This window comes from Myotis myotis, unplaced genomic scaffold, assembly GCF_014108235.1.
Source record: "Myotis myotis isolate mMyoMyo1 unplaced genomic scaffold, mMyoMyo1.p scaffold_m19_p_3, whole genome shotgun sequence".
NCBI classification, from domain to species: Eukaryota; Metazoa; Chordata; class Mammalia; order Chiroptera; family Vespertilionidae; genus Myotis; species Myotis myotis.
In genome coordinates this window covers 36,432,329-36,450,621 of record NW_023416335.1, presented here as the reverse complement: position 1 = coordinate 36,450,621, position 18,293 = coordinate 36,432,329, and the positions used below count along the sequence as shown (strand labels likewise).

Genomic DNA, 18,293 nt, shown 5'->3' with positions numbered 1-18,293 from the left:
CCGCGGGACCCCCTGCTTCAGTTGACAGTAAAGTGCTAGGCGATATGCACAGTAGAAAAAAGAGGGGTTGTAGGACTTTGGGTGGGGAAGAAATAGATGTGCCTGAAATAGTGGGCAAAAACTTACTTGGAGAAGTGGGAATTATGGTGGGCCTTGAAGGACAGTTATGATTTCTAGAGGCCAAGGATGCTGTGAGTAAAGGACTGAAGTTGGAAATGCATGCATAAGGCGAATTAATTCGGTGCACACTGTAAGTGCTGAGCTAGGTGAGTCTTTAAGTAAGGCAAGTGGAAGAAATACTACAAAACATACTGCGTTCCAAACAAAGTTGAGGGAAGGAAAGGAAAAGCAGGAGACAGAACAATTCTGGATTCAGTAAAAATAGACCATCTAGTTTCTTTCAAACAAGAGTTAAGTAATTTGAGGTGCAAAGTTACAGAGCTCCAATCTGCAAACACATCTATAAACAAATATTGTACTGTCAACCAATATGTCCATATAGCCACAGCTGGAGAAGAACTGGTGGTCATAAATTGGTCTTTTCAGCCACAACTGACAACCTAGATAACACCAAAACTAACAATATGGCCCTGACTGGTTTGGCCCAGTGGACAGAGTGTCGGTCTGCGGACTGAAGGGTTCCAGGGTCGATTTCAGTCAAGATGTACCTTGGTTGTGGGCATATCCCCAGTAGGGGGTGTGCAGGAGGAAGCTGATCAATGTTTCTCTCTCATCGAAGTTTCTAACTCTCTATCCCTCTCCCTTCCTCTCTGTAAAAAATCAATAAAAATATATTTAAAAAAACCTAACAATATGATTTTTATATTTCACAGAAAATCTCTAATAAAAGTAAGGATCTTTGAACACATTGGCAAATTTTCTCACACAAGAAAAGATGGCACTCATTTCATTCAATAATGAAAAACTGAATTGGTTTCATTATTCACTAGAATGTTCAAGAGAATAAATTAATATGTAGACAAGAAGAGAAGAGTAGATGCCAGATTTTTAGAAATTACATATTCAGGGTAGCACACAGAAGGCTGTTTACCATGATATATCATGAAACTTTCTTAAATCTCCTCCCATCCCCTGAAGATGTGACTTCTGGCATTGATTTAACTTCCTTGCATAGACAGCACATCTAAGGAATGCTGTTTAGAGTTGCTGTGGAAACTGAACACACAGCTGAACAGTCCCATCCTGGTGGCACTCTGCTCTTTCCATACCTAAGTGCACACAGACATAAGAAAGGCCTAGGCCACAGGGAGCCTGGGACAGCAAGTTTTAGAAGACCTAGAGTCCCATTACTCTTATTTCATCTTCACAAGACAATGACATGCCTTTGTTATCTTCCCTAGTGTAAGGTGATGGTCTGAACTCAATCACCTATCTACTGCCCTGCAATTGAGCAGCTGCTACTTAAAACAGTGTTCTTTATGTTTGGAAAAACCTTTGCAGAAACTGCGAATAATGTTTATTACATTGTTTCTAAAATTATTTCTGTTTTGAATATCCTTTGTCCTAAACTTGAACTGATTAAAACAAAACATACTCTAAATCTGTACAAGGGAGTATTTGAGAACTGGTTTTACCACTAACAGCAGAAGTAGTGAAAAAAATAAATATTGTAATAGGAGATTCAGCTTCAGCTTTGGGATGTTCTTGAAAGGAGATACCTATATCTACATCTCTCTCTCTCTATCCATTATCATCTATATCTCTCCATTTGATAGCCTAGATATGTATTTAGTTAAATATTTTATCTGTTCTGTTTTGTAGTAAATAAAAAAAGCCCATAGTGATTATCTAGTTACTCCTGCAGTTTTTCTTATTTCTGTAGTATAGCTTTGCACATTTCTTTTAGTAAAGGACGTTTTCTGACTCTGTCACAAGCACTTAGAGCTACTCTGCTCTGCAGTGCCCTCTCCTGGTTCCAAAAGACACTAACAGGCAATAAATAAAACACTTAAGGAATACAGAACTGTATTTCATAATAGTAATTTTAGACCTGAAATTGCAAATTACAGCTATGAAAGGTGTAAGTAGTTGCTCATTCTGTTTATAAACATATCAAAGATGTAGGACTTAAAATGAAGGGTATGGGTGACATGTTTACATAGAGTTGCATTGAAAAAAAGGATTAGTTAAAAAGCTTCTCTGTTTTGGTGGTTTTATTCATTTGTAAACTGAATACATTCAATTCCACTAGATAACCATTCTTTGGCTAAGCTAATTATCAAATATAAATTAAATTTAAATGTCCAAACATATAGCGATAACCTTTTTTGTCTTAAAATTTTAATTTAAAAGATGTTTCCAGAACTGTGCACTTTAACATGAAATTCAAGAGCCTGGAAGTTCAAATCAATTTGCATAGAGTTAGTGGTTAAATAATTTGGAGCTGAAGGACACAGCAATGAATAGACCTAGCTGTTTTGTTTGCAATGTCTTTTACATATTTAAATCCAGATTCTCCATTTGCAGTTGAAGATCCTGAGCCATCTAACCTATAGTTTTTGGAAGTCTGGATTTTGCTAGGTGCACATTCATGGTATAGTTCACATATTCGTCTGTCTTCCTTTAGGTTGGCAGCTGAATTCAGAGTTTTATCAGACTCAGATTTGATCCCTTTGGCAAGGCCATAGGTGGAGTCATAGTATTTCATGGGCAGACACATAATGTCTGGTTGTCTCTCTTTTTGTGATGTTAGTAGTACTGACGTTCACTGCTTAGATCATTGATTCATGCAGTTCATAAAAGTATTCCTTTTTCACTTAGTTGGAATACTTTTATAATAAAGTACTTCTCCTCATGTATTATTGGTTACTCATTAGTATAATTCATATGGAAAAGGCAAGATAAATTTGTGTTTTTACCTTTACTTAATTTTATGTAATTAATTGGTTTCCTATCAACCTTTTAAGGTGACCAATTATTACTATAAAAATGTCATTATGAACTCAAAGATTTAAACAGACTTCATTGGTTTCAATCCATTACAATGATATGTTATGGTAGGTCAAATGATCCCAACTGTGCTAATGGGGAGCTTTGTCAAATTGGCCCACAGGTTCTTTTGATGAGACTCTAGTAATCTTTGGCAAAGCTCCCTTGTTCTCAGCTATGACAAGTTGTTCCAAACTCATCTTATACATGTTCTATTCCAAATCAACAACTTTCTCTGAAAAGCTCTGGTTTATTTATTGAGAAATGGTGTTTCAAGTTCATAATCTAGACTCCAATGACAATCATTGACGCAGTTATTCATTGTTTTGAGGATTTTGCCTGAGATTATTCTACTATTTTCCATTTAAATTCAGGACATAAAGTTTTTACCTAATCTCTTCTATATGACATCAATATCTCCTTCCTGCCCCATTAAGACTCTTGATTATCAAGGACATAGAGGATGACAGAATTAGATTATCTCATAATTACTCATTAGTTTTATTTCACATTTCATAGACAGTATCTCAGAATTACAATACCAATTCTAAAACAAAAATAAAATTAAGGAATATTTTTAAAGTGTTTTTATATATTCTTCCCGTTCTCCTCTTTTATTTGTATATAAGTACTGTGCTCATATTAGCAGAGCAGAGCAAATAGCTATTACATTTTTTATTCTTCATTTTAATTCTCATGTAGTCATTTAATTATATCTTGAATGCTTACCACTGCTTCTTATGTCAATGTCTTAGGGTCATTTTTGGAGTTCATTTTGGTTGTCCAAAGCATGTTTTTTAGTAGTTTCCTCAGGAATGGTTTGTGAGAACAATATTACTGATATCTTACATTACTTACATTCTTACATCTTGTTAACATTCTTTTGCCACTTGTAAACTTAAGGCTTCTTAATTTTTTGTTGAATATGATGCAGATTTATAACTTGTATTAGTCTTTTCAAGGAACAAAATTTTAGTTTTATTGATATTATTTATTGCTTTTTCCCTCATTTGACTAATATCTGCTTTTATCTTTATTATTTCTTTCCTTCTGCTGTTTTCATGGTTGATATTATTCTAAATATTTGATTGAATACTTGGAATATTGTCAGCCTTTCTATGTTTACTAAATATACAAGGCTATATTTTCCCTTGAAAAAATGCCTTTAGCTAATTCTCACAAATTTGATACATATCACAGTCATTATTTTTCAGTTCTAGATACTTTTTATTTCCATTGTGGTTTCTTCTATACTCCCTCAGTTATTTAGGAGTGGTTTTAAAATTTCCAAATGTGTGGGTATCTACTGTGGTTATTATTTGGTTTCTAATTTTATTACATCTTGGTTAAATAATTTCTTCTCTGGGATATTAATTTGGTTTATATTTAGAATTTCTTTGTGACACAATAAGTGGTCATGTTTTGTAAATCAGTCGTGTGTTCTTATATCAGAATGTGTAACCTCTGGTCATTGAATGAAGAACTGTATAAATGACTATTACATAAAACTGGTCAATTGTGTATTTCATATCCTATAAATCTTTATTAATTTATTTAGCTCTTTGATCATGTGTTGAGATGGTATATAAATAGTTTAAACTTATTCTTAAAATTAATCCTCATAGGTAGATATTATTATTTCTTTTACAAATAAGAAATTAGAGGTTCATAGAAATTAGGTTGTCTAAGGTTACCAAGATAATAACTGCAGAATTATGATTAGAGCTCTGGATTAGCTTCAATGTTCCTATCTTTTCACTACATCATGGTGTCTATGTAAAATGTCACTAGGTTTGTCCTGGCTGGTGTTATGCAATGGTTAGAGCACTGGCGTGTGCACCGAAGGGTTGTGGGTTTGATTCACAGTCAAGGGCATGTACCTGGGTTGCAGGTTTGATCCTTGGTTGCAAGAGGTAATCAATCGATGTGATGTTTCTCTCTCCCCCCCCCCCCCCACCCTTTCACTCTAAAAAAAACAATGGAAAAGATGCCATTAGGTCTAACAGTATTAAAAAAGCGTTTTCCATACAATACTGTAATATTGTCTGCTTGACTTGAAAGATTTGCTTTACTCACATGTAAGTTCTTCTTTATCCTATATCCTACTGTAAAATCTGTACTAGCCAATTTTTTCTTTATTCTATCTATATATGCCCAATTTATTTCCAGAATAACAATCCTGAAACACTAAAAGAGATCAATGAACTTTTCTAAGCCATTAAAGCCAGTATGGTTATAAGTATTTATATTATACATTTACTGATTCCTTAAAATCAGGGCCCTATCAAGTCTTTCAATTAAGTAGGATATTAATTCAATTTATTCAAACACCTGCGAGTAACCACAGACCCATTAGGGAATATCAGATTCTTTTGGAGTGGTGCAGTGCTTAGATATAAAAAATAGTAGTTTCACTTTAAAATGAAGCCATTAATATTTATTTGAGAAAGAAAACAACAAATACTATACGTATTTGACTAACTTTTCTGATTTGGAGTTGCTAACAATACATTTCTGTTTCTAATTGGGAAAAGGTGTAAAGGCCCTATTTTTATTTTCTCACTTTTAAAAATATTAATGGATTGATAATTATAGGAAAATGTTTATAAAAATATGATCATAGCCCTGGCCAGCGTGGCTAAGTTGGTTGGGCATCATCCTGTGTACTGAAGGGTTGCTGGTTCAATTCCCAGTTTGGGCACATGTCCAGGTTTCAAGCTCGATCCCAGGTGCCGGAAGCAGCCGATCAGCATTTCACGCTTGCATCGACATTTCTCTTTCTGCCTCCCTCTCCATTCCTCTCTCTCTAAAGAACCAATACAAAATCTTTTAAAAATATATGACGATAAAGCACAAAATCAAGGTTCAATGAGCAGGGCTTGATGCATGTCATTTCTGCTGGAAAGGTATTGTGTAATTATTGTTATGAGCCACTTTATTGAATAAGTCTCCCACATAAAATATAATAATTAAAAATAAGCAATTACTTAAATTACATAGGCTGATGCCTCATTTGTCTATATTTGAATTTTTCATGCACCTGTGAACTGAAAATTAGTATCAAGGTGCATATGACAGATCATGTGTATGGCAAGATCTTTCTATAAAGTAAAGTTTTTATAAAATTGACATTATGCTTGGAAAAAAAAACATTTTAAAATTTGGTGTAGGTGGCAGCAAGATCAAAAGTCATATTATAATGTACATACAGGTGAATAGCATTATATCAAATATGTCTTAGAATGTGAATTTTGTAAAAAGGGATGATAGATTTCTGATTTTAAATTATTTCAACACTGTAAATTCTGAATCCTGAAAAAACACACCAGGAATAAAAGTTAAAATATATAAATATAAATGTGTATGTGTGCATGTGCATGCATACACACACACACACACACACATCTTCACTCCTTCTTTGGGCTCCTGGGAACCCCATACATGTCAATCCCTGCTCTGTATATGACACATCTTTTTATCTTTCTGTTAATTTCACTAGGTCATATGTTCCATATGGTAAGGATTGTATATTTCTTGTCCATTATATTTCCCTTCACTGCACATAGTTTGTTTTTGAAATATATTTCAAGAATGAATAAACTTCTTAATATTAAAAGATGACTTGCCCTAGAGGTTTTGGCTCAGTGGATAGAGCATTGGCCCACAGACTGAAGGGTCCTGGGTTCAATTCTAGTCAATGGCATGTACCTTAGTTGCAGGCTCGATCCCCGGCCCTGGCCAGAGTACATGTGGGAAACAACCAATTGATGTGTTTCTCTCACATTGATTCTCTCTATGTTTCTCCCACTCCCTTCCACTCTCTCTAAAAATCAATGGAAAAATATCATTGGATGAGAATTAATAACAACAACAACAACAACAACAAAAATGACTCTCTTTTCTGTTCTACACATTTTTTTTCTAACAAAAGGAATCCTTGAAATAAATGTGAATGACATAAAAATTACAAGGGGGCACTAGTTGGTTTGAAATGTATCAATTCACTTGAGATATAGAAAAACATTGCACAACTAGAAAGAAACTAAATGACTGGAAACTTAATTGGCTTGACTTTTTTGTACTTGAATTTTATGACAATGCATTAGTCACTAAGGTAGTAGCCTGTCATTGCAGATTTGGCCAAATCTTCTACACCTTACATCAGCTAGACTAGAGCAGTGGTCGGCAAACTGTGGCTCGCGAGCCACATGCGGCTCCTTGGCCCTTGAGTGTGGCTCTTCCTAAGCCTTAGGAGTACCCTAAATAAGTTAATAATAATGTACCTACTTATATAGTTTAAGTTTAAAAAATTTGGCTCTCAAAAGAAATTTCAATCGTTGTACTGTTGATATTTGGCTCTGTTGACTAATGAGTTTGCTGACCACTGGACTAATGTAATGATACTGATGATACAAAAAATGAGGGGATGGCGATATCCTCAATTATTGAAAAAAAATAGCTGTGTTTAATATACAGTGCTTATTGGTAAGAAACTGTAACATATGGTAGTTAAATTTAAATTATAGAAGTAAAAGATAAAATGACTTTAAGGTTATAGCTCATATAAACAGAAAGGCAAAGATTGAAAATCTGCAGAGATTTTTTTAAAAAATGAAGGAATTTATGATTCTGGGAGAAAATGCCAGATGCTCGTAACCATGCAGCTGTTTGTGCATTTAAAATCCATGGTAGTGTAATGCAAGGGAGCAGGTCTCCAATTATGATTCAGTTGTGTGTGAACTTCAGGTCCAAATAACAAGAACATCATCAGCAGCAGAAACTACAACTCGTTGAGGTTGCCACATCACTTAATGGGAGACAGAACTTACAAGCAAAACTATACTCAGAAGTAGAAACAAATGTAAATTTCATATATAGGTTTAGCTGCAACCTCAGCTCTCTGACACCTGTTTTGGAGACAGTACCAAAGCCTCTTGAGTAAAAGCCTTCCGTATTGCCTATAAAAGATGTGTAATCCTAGACTGATTTACTTTGACTCTCAATGCATGTACATAAAAGGAATGCAAACAAATTACATATAACCTCAAACTAAAAATGACCACACGATTAAATGTTCTTTTAAAAAAATCACTGATAGGGAATTCCTACTTTCCTGTTAGTTAAAAGCAGTAAAATGTGTTTTTTACCCAGGACCCAGCACACTGTTTGCATTTAAAGATCCTCAATAAATGACTGTCAGATGAAAGAATGTGTACTCAAATGCAGCTGTATTTTAATCTGAGCTAAAACCGCAAAGATCAATAAGAATAAAAACAAAGTTTTCCCTTATATTATGTTTTTTGTTTCTGCTCCATGATTGTAACTAGATGGACAATCAATGAAATACTAAAACATTTTTATGCTAAAGAGACAAGTGCATAGATAGGGTTTTCATATTTGGTCTGATGACCACCAATTCTTCCTTCTCTTGGACCACACTACATGGCATCTTTGGGATACAGGCCCTGGTTAGGTGGCAGTATCATACTATCTCCTAGAGCAGTGGTCGGCAAACTGGGGCTCACAAGCCACATGCGGCTCTTTGGCCCCTTGAGTGTGGCTCTTCCACAAAACACTGACTTCTGCGCATGGGCCACAAAGTTTCAATCGCACTGTTTGTGCATGCCCGCACGAGGTATTTTGTGGAAGAGCCACACTGAAGGGGCCAAAGAGCCGCATGTGGCTCGTGAACCGCAGTTTGCAGACCACTGTCCTAGAGAAATATCTTGAATGACACTGTAGAGATGCTAAGCTGTCATTTTAGAAGATTCTTTCAGAAGAGCAAAAGCCCTAAAGATAAAAATGGGCTGTTCTCTTTTTAAAAGTGAGTAAATGTTCATCCTGGAAATTACAGACGAAGCTGAATAACTTGCTATGTGTGGAGTTCCTGGAACAAATCATCGAATACTCTATAAATCACACAGAAAATTACAAAGTGCTGAATGGCAACCAACAAAGCTTTGTGAAGAGCAAATCTTTCCAGAACAATTTAATTTACTTTTTGAGAGTCTAAGACACTAGACAGGCAATGGAGGTTAGTAACTAAAATGTCATTAAAAATCAGACTAAAAAAAAAAAATCAGATTTGTGGACAATAAGGAAAATAAAGCAGGACTTAATATATTGTGCTCAACTAGACTGTTACAGCTGAAGGTTAATTTAAGTAAAGTCATTTGCCTGGATTGATTAATACAAGTCTATTTGCTGAGTCTGACTTCACAGTATAATTTAATATCAATAACCTTTCTTTTCTTGTATGATAGGCACATATGCTAGGTGCACTTCACATATATTTTTAAATCATCATAAAAACCTTAAAAATAAAAATCTCTATTTTATAGGTGAGATTGAAAGCTATATCACTTCATCTCTATTCTACTCTGCTTCTCACATGTCAAGCATGTTATGCTTTCCGTGTCCTTCCACATGCCTTCCTCTCTGCCTGGAGCACCTTCCTCCTGTATCGCTCAATCTTTCTTCTCCCGTAAGGAGGACTTAGGTCTTGTCTCATGTTCCTGTAATTCTTTTTATTTTCATCCATTTACATGTGTTCCTTCCTTTAGATTATAAGCTTCTAGAGGGCACTGTTGAATTCCCAGGACCCAGGAAAATGCCAGAGGAAAGACAGGTGCTTCATACATGTTGGTTGAATGAGTGAATGTTGAAGAGTTATGCAAATGAAAGGGTAAACAAAACACAGCAATTACTTTTATTGTTTTCCTCCTATTTTGTACATGCATAAATGCTAATTGTGAAGACTTAATGTGGAACTTGCTATATGCTTGGCAGAAAGGAGGCAGGTAAAAGGCCATTGCAGGACATATATGTCCTGTTCAAAATGTCCATGGAGACATCTGGTCCACCCCAAATGGTCCTTAATATTTGATTCTGTCAAGTGTCCACACAGAGAAAAATGCCACTGGGTTCAAATATAAGATGTATTTATACTCTTGGTCTACAGGATTAATCCATAAAAATACTATCATGTTTTATTGGTCCAATAACTGTGTTGTGGCTGTATTGTCAATAATAACTCTTCTGGCCTTGGTAACCTAGCTGGTAACAGCACATGGGTTAGGTAGAGGGGTAGGGGTTCGAACGTTGCAGAAGAGTGAGATTTTTATTAACTGTGCAGAACAAATGCCTCTATGGATGTTTTAGAGGGGACCAAATGTCCACTAATCATAATTACTTATGAGCAGAATATTTGAGAAATATTCACTGTTCTTACACATATGGGTTCTGGCACTGTATAGGAGTTGGCTGGGACAGCCCCAATCCCTCCCTGGGCCTCAGGCTGATAGAACTCTGTGAGTTTACTCATTTTCTTCAGACCATTGTAGATTTTGATCCCAGATATGGCACGCCATCCAGGACAGCAGGACAGAAAGATCACGTAGCTCAGTTAAAGAACAACTTGAGTGCCCTGATCCAACTATAGTGGAATCTTGACTTTGATGAGAGATGATTCACGTCTGAGGACTGACTGGGCTGCTTTTGTTAACTAGAGTTATTGGAAAGCCAAGTTACGTCTCAGTTTATTAACAAGCACTCAACTTAATAAATCCAGGATTTAATTTCAATAATATGGAGGAAAAAAAAATAGGTAGAAAACCACTGACTGATTTTCTTCTGCCTGGAAACTAGAAAAACTCCTCTCAAGATTTGCAGATTTATCCTTTCTACTGTAGGATCTGGGCAGGCCTCAACAATGGCTTAAGGCTTTTACATTTTTGTCTCCTTATTGTTTACAAGGAAAAGAACAAGTATGTTAAACCACATGATAAAGGTAACTGAACACGGCTATTTTAAAAGCATGACCTCTGCAAAGTGAGACTGCCATAGGAATTGCTTATGGATGTTTAAACCCAGGGTAATTACTCTGAGAAAACCTTGCCTTACATGTGCTTTTGTGTTTCCTGCATTGCTTAACAAGTATACAAGAGGAGTGTGGATGGGAGAGTTGGAAGGGGTTGACCTCAGGGAAAGTACCTCAAGCAGATTGAGGACGTTTTTAGCAAAGGCCAACTTAGAAGTACCCTAATTAAGTTAATAACAATGTATCTACCTATATAGTTTAAGTTTAAAAAATTTGGCTCTCAAAAGAAATTTCAGTCATTGTACTGTTGATATTTGGCTCTGTTGACTAATGAGTTTGCCGACCACTGGCTTAATCACTCTCACTCCCCCTGCCCCTTAGCCTTTGTTGTCAGGTTTGGTCTTTTTTCCCCTGCTTCACTTGTGATCTTTAGTTTCCTGGGACTCTGTTTTCCCTGGCAAAAGTGCTTCCCTGTAGGGTAGTGAAGTTTCCCCTTCCCGGTAATCATTAAGGGAAAGGTTTTATTTTATTGTTTCTTTGTCATATTATAGAATCTCTGATAAGCCAGACTTTCATTTTCTTTTTATTTCTTACTACTCTTTGAGGAAAAACAGTCTCCAATTGTGTTGGTGTTGGAAGAATTTTTTTCACATAAGGTGAAGTGCCTTGCCATCCATATGACAGTGACTGGAATTTCCGAAGACAACTAGGATTGTAATGGAAATTTCCTAATACTTTACTGGGGAGCTAATCTCTGTTCAGGATTTTTGTTGGTGTTTATGTATTTTTGCTTTTAAGTGGCTCTAGGGTTTCTTAATAAAAGTGAAAAGGGCTTGCCATATTAAAAACTGAAAATACCAAACTGCTTTCTCTCTGATTTCTGCTTCCTGCACATCTTCACCACTGATGTTCAGTGGGTGGGATTGTCTGGTTTGAGTTCCCTGGCCCAAGTGGCACTCAACAAGGATGATGAGTCCTAAGTATTTACGAAGAACTCCAGTAACTGATGGAGCTGAAGTGAAAGATGTTATTAAGTTTACTTTTCTGGCAACCTAAGCTTTAAGAATGGATGGCCACACGGGTAAGTCTTCTTGCTGCTGCCACACTGGGTAGCAGCCACTAAGATGAAGAGAAAATACATTCTCTATATCCCACTTTCTGCATTGCAGCATTTACCCAGATCACGAAGGCTGTTAAGGGGATAAACAATATTATTCCAACTAGGCTTTCATGGGAATGAAGGGTAGCCTAACCATTATTGACAATTTATTTTTCTTATATAAGATCCTGTATTGTATGTTTCAATCAACTGACCTTATAGATTGGGGACTGCCAACCCTCTTCAACAATTCTAGTTTCTTTTAGATGCTGAGTGACTTGGCTATCACCAAGAAGCAGGGTATTGCCAGTTCACTGTATTTTAGGAGATTATGAGGGAGGCTCAAGTATAAGATTACAGAATACAACTATAATTATCCTCTTACTTTCAGTTAATTAAAGATAACTGTTAAATGAGAAGATTTTTTAAAAGCCCCCAAAATATAAGGACACAAAGAAATCAGAAATGGCATATGTTCTCTGAGTGTAACCCAAGACAAAGATCCCCTAGGAGAGATGCTGGTGGCACACAAAAGGGTATGACAAATTCTCCTTAAACTCCACTCACAACCCTCCACACCTGCCAAGAATCTTTTAAATATTTTCCTTACCTATTTCAAAACATGCTGTTCAAATTTTTGAAAAACATTATGTTTCCTTTTAGAGAGAAAATATGTTTTCTGGACTATAATTTAACTAGAGGCCCAGTGCACGAATTTGTGCATGGGTGGGGTCTGCCGGCCTGCCCTGATAGGGGCCGATAGGGACAGGCTGGCAGGGGGAGGGGCTACGGTGGTTGGCTGGCCGGCCCTGCCCCCTGGTTGAACTCCCGGTCGAGGGGACAATTTGCATATTAGCCTTTTATTACATAGGGTTTTGTGTTTCCAGTGGGATAATGTTACTAGTGATTTTTAAAAAGCATGTTCTGGATTTCACACTTTGGGCATAAATGATATCAGCTCTCCACACTCTTCCTGGAGAGAGCTGGCCACAACCCTATGTGAGGGTTCAGTTCACACCTCTGGCTTAACATCTTTTGAAATAAAATTTAGGAAATAAGCATTCCTAGTATGTAAAATGCAATTTCAGACTCATTGGATGAAACCAGGCCATTTTTATCCTCTCACCAGATTATTAGCTGACATATGAACTTTTGCATCCATGCCCTATACATAGTATTGAGTGAAATATAATTGTGGAGAATAAAGGAGACATATTTAATAATAATAAAAAGAGTTTAAGTCTTTAAGGTGAGTTAAGAGTACTGCATATGCAAGTGTGCACACACACACACATTTCATAACTTGTCACTCAAAATTTAAAAGCAAAGGATGATCTTAGTTGAGACAAAATTAGTGACCTGGAAGATCAAGCTGAACAAATATTTTAAAGCACAGAAGAAAAATAGAGAGACAACAATCATAAGAGAAAATGAGGAGGGGGAAAAAAAAGAGTAGATGGAAAAGTAATAATTGAATAAATAATAAACATTTTCCTGACAAATATCTTAGTCTGCCAACTGAGAAGACTTCCTAATTTGGACAGTTCAAATGATAAAAGGCATACAAAGTATATCACAGTAAAGTTCTGAACTCTAAGGATGCTCAGAAAGTCTTACAAGCTTCCCCCAAGAAATCAGAAAACCAACCAACCAACAACAACATAAATCTTTCAAGTGAAGAAAAAAAAAGAAATTGACATTAGATTCTCAATCTATAATGTTGGAATCTATGCTATAGAAGAATGAAATCCTTTGATGATTAAAAGAAAATCTATAGTAATAAAAGCATAATATACTAATTAGACCGATGTCCTTCTGGACGTACTTCCTTCCAGACAAAGCTGCAGCAGGTGGGGGGCTGAGGCAGAGGTGGCTGCCGCAGTGGTAGGGGCCAAGGCCCTTGCATGAATTTCATGCATCGGGCCTCTAGTAAATAAATAAAAATCCTTGAACAAGAACAGACACGTTGCAAAAGAAATGATGATCATAATAATTGAGAACATAATCACTAAACTACAGCAGAAAACAGAGGAATTGGCAGGGGGATGATAAGGGGGAGAAGTTCAAGTTTGAGTAGGGGCTGGTGGGAAAGAAGGAGAGGAGAAAAGCAAAGGTACTCTGATAATATAACCCCTATGGGGTAGGAGGGAAATCGGGGGGAGAAACAGAGAATGTTGGAAAATGAAAGAGTTGGTATTTTATTTTTACATGATGATAGAGAAATATGTATTTGATTATAAACAAAAAGGGCATCGAGGATTTAAAGAAATGAAAAATAAACTAAGACTTACGAGGAGAAATACTTGCAAGTAAATTAGATGCCTTTGCAAACTCTCATCTTTAATCTCATTTAATCATTGATCTTTCATGTTCTAACAGTGGAAGATGAGAAAAAAAATTCCATATCACTTTTCAAATGGCAAAGAAATAGGCAAATCAGAGCATGAGTTAGATAATGTGTCTAAGAAAATTCCTGCCACTTTCTAAGCACTCAGTAAGTGGTAATTATTTTGACTGATTTTAGAGAAACTTGCTCTGGTTATTCTCCCTGGAGTATAACAACTGAAATAAACATGGTTTCTTGCAAAAGGCAACAGACAGGCAACCGTTAAACCTGGGCTGAACCGTAGAGACCTGAGCCCTTCCTGCTGCAGGTGAGAAAATGCAGGTTAGAGGAGGGAACTGACCTATTCCAAGTCACACTTCTGCTACATGGCATGGCTCGAATGCTCACTTATAGAAATCCAAAATTTAAATTTATAAACTAAGCAATGTTAGATGTAATGATTCCTTCTACAAATAAATGTTTCTCGTTATTTTCCTGAGACATTCGATTTCAGAACCCCACACAGTTCTGTGGTTTCGTCCTCTAACATATGCGCTTAAGAAAAATGTGGTTATTAGAGACAGTGGTGCTTACTTTTTGGTCAATGTATTTGTTGTCCTCAATTGCAGACCGTTTGGAGTGATCACACGATGAGGAAGAGGCTGACGGAAGGCTTCTTAAGAGGCAGCAAGTGTCCTGTTGCTGGCGATCAATAAACTGCTTCATAAAACTTTCCCTTTGCAAATGAAGTAGACATACATGAAGCATTATTGATGAGATGGAGCACGTGGTGGCATTTTGCTTAAGCTATAATAAAGCACTGACAAAGTTCGTAGACAACAAGATATGCCATAGATGAATTACCAAAGTAATGAATTTAGAGAAAGTTTCCTAAATCTTGGTCATTACTGCTTTACAAAGGTAATGTCCCTGAAATAACTTAAAAGATACTATGAGTTTGGTAATTCATAGTATCTTTTAATCCTATTGTGTTAGTAAGATACTTTTTCCCCTTCAAAGACTTGAAAGAATTAGTTCATTTCTCTGAACTTCCAATCATTTTAAGAATCTCTGAGAGATAATTTTGCATTTAAAGACTCAAAATAACTCAAAAAAAGTTACTTCATCTGATCTCTACAGCATGGTGAGAATTCACATAACATCTTTTCAAATAACCACTAATCTTGTATCTAATTTACATGTCTTTTATACCTCATATTTTCAGCTTTTAAATTTTTTAAATAATCAGAAATGCAAAATATATTTCTATTTGAATTTTAAATATTATTGTGCCACCTCTAGTCTCATACTTTTATAACGGCCCCATAGAATTGTTTTTAAAACCAGTTACATAATAAGGTCATATTTCATAGTACCCTGGTTCTGTTTGTAATTTTTGACTTATAACTGAAAGAATTTCCTTTAATTTTTTAAAATAAGTGTTTTAAAGCATCTTCTATGCAACTGTGTAATTGGAGGGCAAAATGGTAGAAAATCAAATTGGCGTGAGTGAGTAATGCCATGGTTCTTCTATCAAAAAGAGGAAGACAAATTATATTGTAATCAGACATGGCACCCTAGACAATGCTGTTACAGTAGTACGGAAACCTGCCAGTGCCATTTCTCTATGGATTTGAAAACAGAAGGGCCTCAGTTGAGGGTCAGAGATGGATGTCTATCTGCCATCTCTGTGACCTCAATGACCTTCGCCAGTTACCTGGGAAGTCAAATCCCCGAGGAGCATCTCAGGGAGGAGCAGTGGGTAGCAGCCTTCTTGCTAAGGCTAATATACTTGTCAGATGACACTGCTCTGAGTATACTGCGTAAAGGGGTCAATGGTTTTTAAACACAGAGTGAGTAGAAAGACAGAGAATAACTTTAAAAAATCCACAACCACATGAGTTTGAAAGAAGGGCTGAATCAGATGTAAGATGAGTCATTTACAGTATATTTGAGATAAACAAAGAAATACGTTCATACCTGATTTTAGGAACTGTAAAATCTGAAGGAAGCTTTGAGATTTTCACCATCTGCGGTCTGTTTGGAAATTTCTCAAAGATTCGAAGACGCAGAGGGAGTTTTTCTTTGGTATCTGCATTTGCTTCACTTTGCTTTAACTAAAGAAAAAATAGAAAGAAGGAGAAAAGGGAGGAAACTATAGTGCTGTAAGTCATAGATTATGAATTTTTTTGAATCAAAGAAACAAGAGTTGTTACATGAAGACACAGTAGATGGCAGCAAAGAGCTACCAAGTATACTTCTGTCCCTGCCCTCCGCTGCTCTCTGAGCGCTCAAACTGAGCATGGGAAAACCAAAACAAAACCAAAACTAAACAAAAATCTAAACCAGAAAAAAAAAATTAGAAGAAAAAAAATTATGTGGTTTTATTCCCAAATGTAGGCCCCTTTTCATACCAAACATTTTTTATTGTTGACTTATTTATCACTAACATAACCAAACAAAATGTGTTTTATAATTGTGTGCTAGAATTAGAATCCAAATGGATAAAATAATAAATGAAAATCCTAAGTAGCACTATTTGAAAAGAGGGAAAATGTGAAGAAAATTGGTCACTTATTGTAGCAGATTAAAAAGAAAAGCTCAAAATGGAAACAACACAGAAGAGTTTTCTATATAGTAAAAAAGATGGTTGGGAATTATTACATTATGTGCTATTAAGTATCTCTATAAGAAATGATAAGCAAATGGTATGTATGCATGTATGTATGTATGCATTTGTTTTTCTATAAGATGGTTTAAATTTTTTTTTAAATTTGATCATTGACAGTATCACAGATGATCCCCATTTTGCCCCTTTTTCCTCACTCCACCCAAACCCTCCTCCCAAGCCTTCCCCACACTATTGTCTGTGTCTATGGGTTATGCACATATGAAGATATATTTTTTGGTTAATCTCTTCCTGTCCCCTCTACCCTCCTCTACATTGAGATCTGTTACTTTGTTCCATGTAGCCATGCCTCTAGATGTATTATGTTTGTCAGTTTATTTTGTTCATTGGATTCCACACATAAGTGAGATCACGTAATATTTGTCTTTCTCTAACTGGCTTATTTCACTTAGCATAACAGTCTACAGGTACATCCGTGCTGTCGCAAAAGGATAAGATCTCCTTTTTGAAGTCCATGGTGTAAATGTACCACAGCTTATTTATCCACTCATCTACTGATGGGTACTTGGGCTGTCTCCAGCTCTTAGCTATTGTAAACAATGCTGCTATGAACATGGGGGTGCATATATTCTTTCTGATTGGTTTTTATATTTCTACAAATCAGGATTCAGGGAAGCCAAGGCTTAACATCACAAACTGGAACCAACGCTGAGCGAAGGAGACATCGTAAGAATGGACTTGGCTGGCAAAATTCTGCTTGAAATATGATGTAGTGGCTTCCACACTTGCTCATCCTCCCTTCTTTCCCCTCCCATGGCTGGCTTCTCTTGAGGCCCTTCCTTACTGCTCTTGACCATTCCCTTCCTCCCTGACCTTTGTACAGACGGAATTCACCTCTGCTGGTCCACCCTCTCTCCTGTCCTGACTCTGCAACCTGCATCTTTGAACATGGATTCTGTATGACGAGTACATCTAATTCAGGCAGCCTTTTTAGTCAGGTTATGATGATTCCAAGACCATCAGCTTCTTATCTCTTGTTGAGTATGCTTTTCCTCTATAATTACAATTTGTCTTGTGTTTGCGGAAAGATTACCGTAAGAGTTCTTATAACAGGAAGACAGGTAGCAGCTGCCTTGTACCCATATGGGGGATATCCCAACTGACCAGAGAAAACATGAGGCTGCATTTTTGGAGAACATCACAATTTTAATACAATATTTGGCGCAGTTGTCCAATTGGTTGTAAGCCATAGTGAGATTATTTGTTTCATTTCTAGATCAGAGAAATGTGCCCTTTTTCTCATTGTACTACAAAATCGAACATCTTTGTTTCACATAATAGAAACAATTCACTTTTGCCATTTCTATGTTTTATTTAATTCTGTCGCTTGTCTGGTTTCCTGTCATAGGTGGTAATCTCATTTAGGGAAGGGGTTGCTCCTGCTCATTGCCTCCCTCCCTCCCAAAATGGA

At 36.3% G+C, this 18,293-nt stretch overlaps 1 protein-coding gene across 5 annotated transcripts in view; it reads right to left on the bottom strand.

The window, feature by feature from the left end:
- The window catches only part of NALCN (sodium leak channel, non-selective), a 309,491-nt gene that overhangs the window by 68,423 nt on the left and 222,775 nt on the right, over positions 1-18,293 (bottom strand). For all 5 annotated transcript variants that reach the window (XM_036300871.1, XM_036300867.1, XM_036300869.1 and 2 more), the window contains 2 exons: positions 16,174-16,310; positions 14,788-14,929 (listed from right to left, as the gene is read on the bottom strand). In XM_036300871.1, the coding sequence (XP_036156764.1) occupies positions 14,788-14,929; positions 16,174-16,310 (279 nt within the window). The remainder of the gene's footprint in view (positions 1-14,787; positions 14,930-16,173; positions 16,311-18,293) is intronic.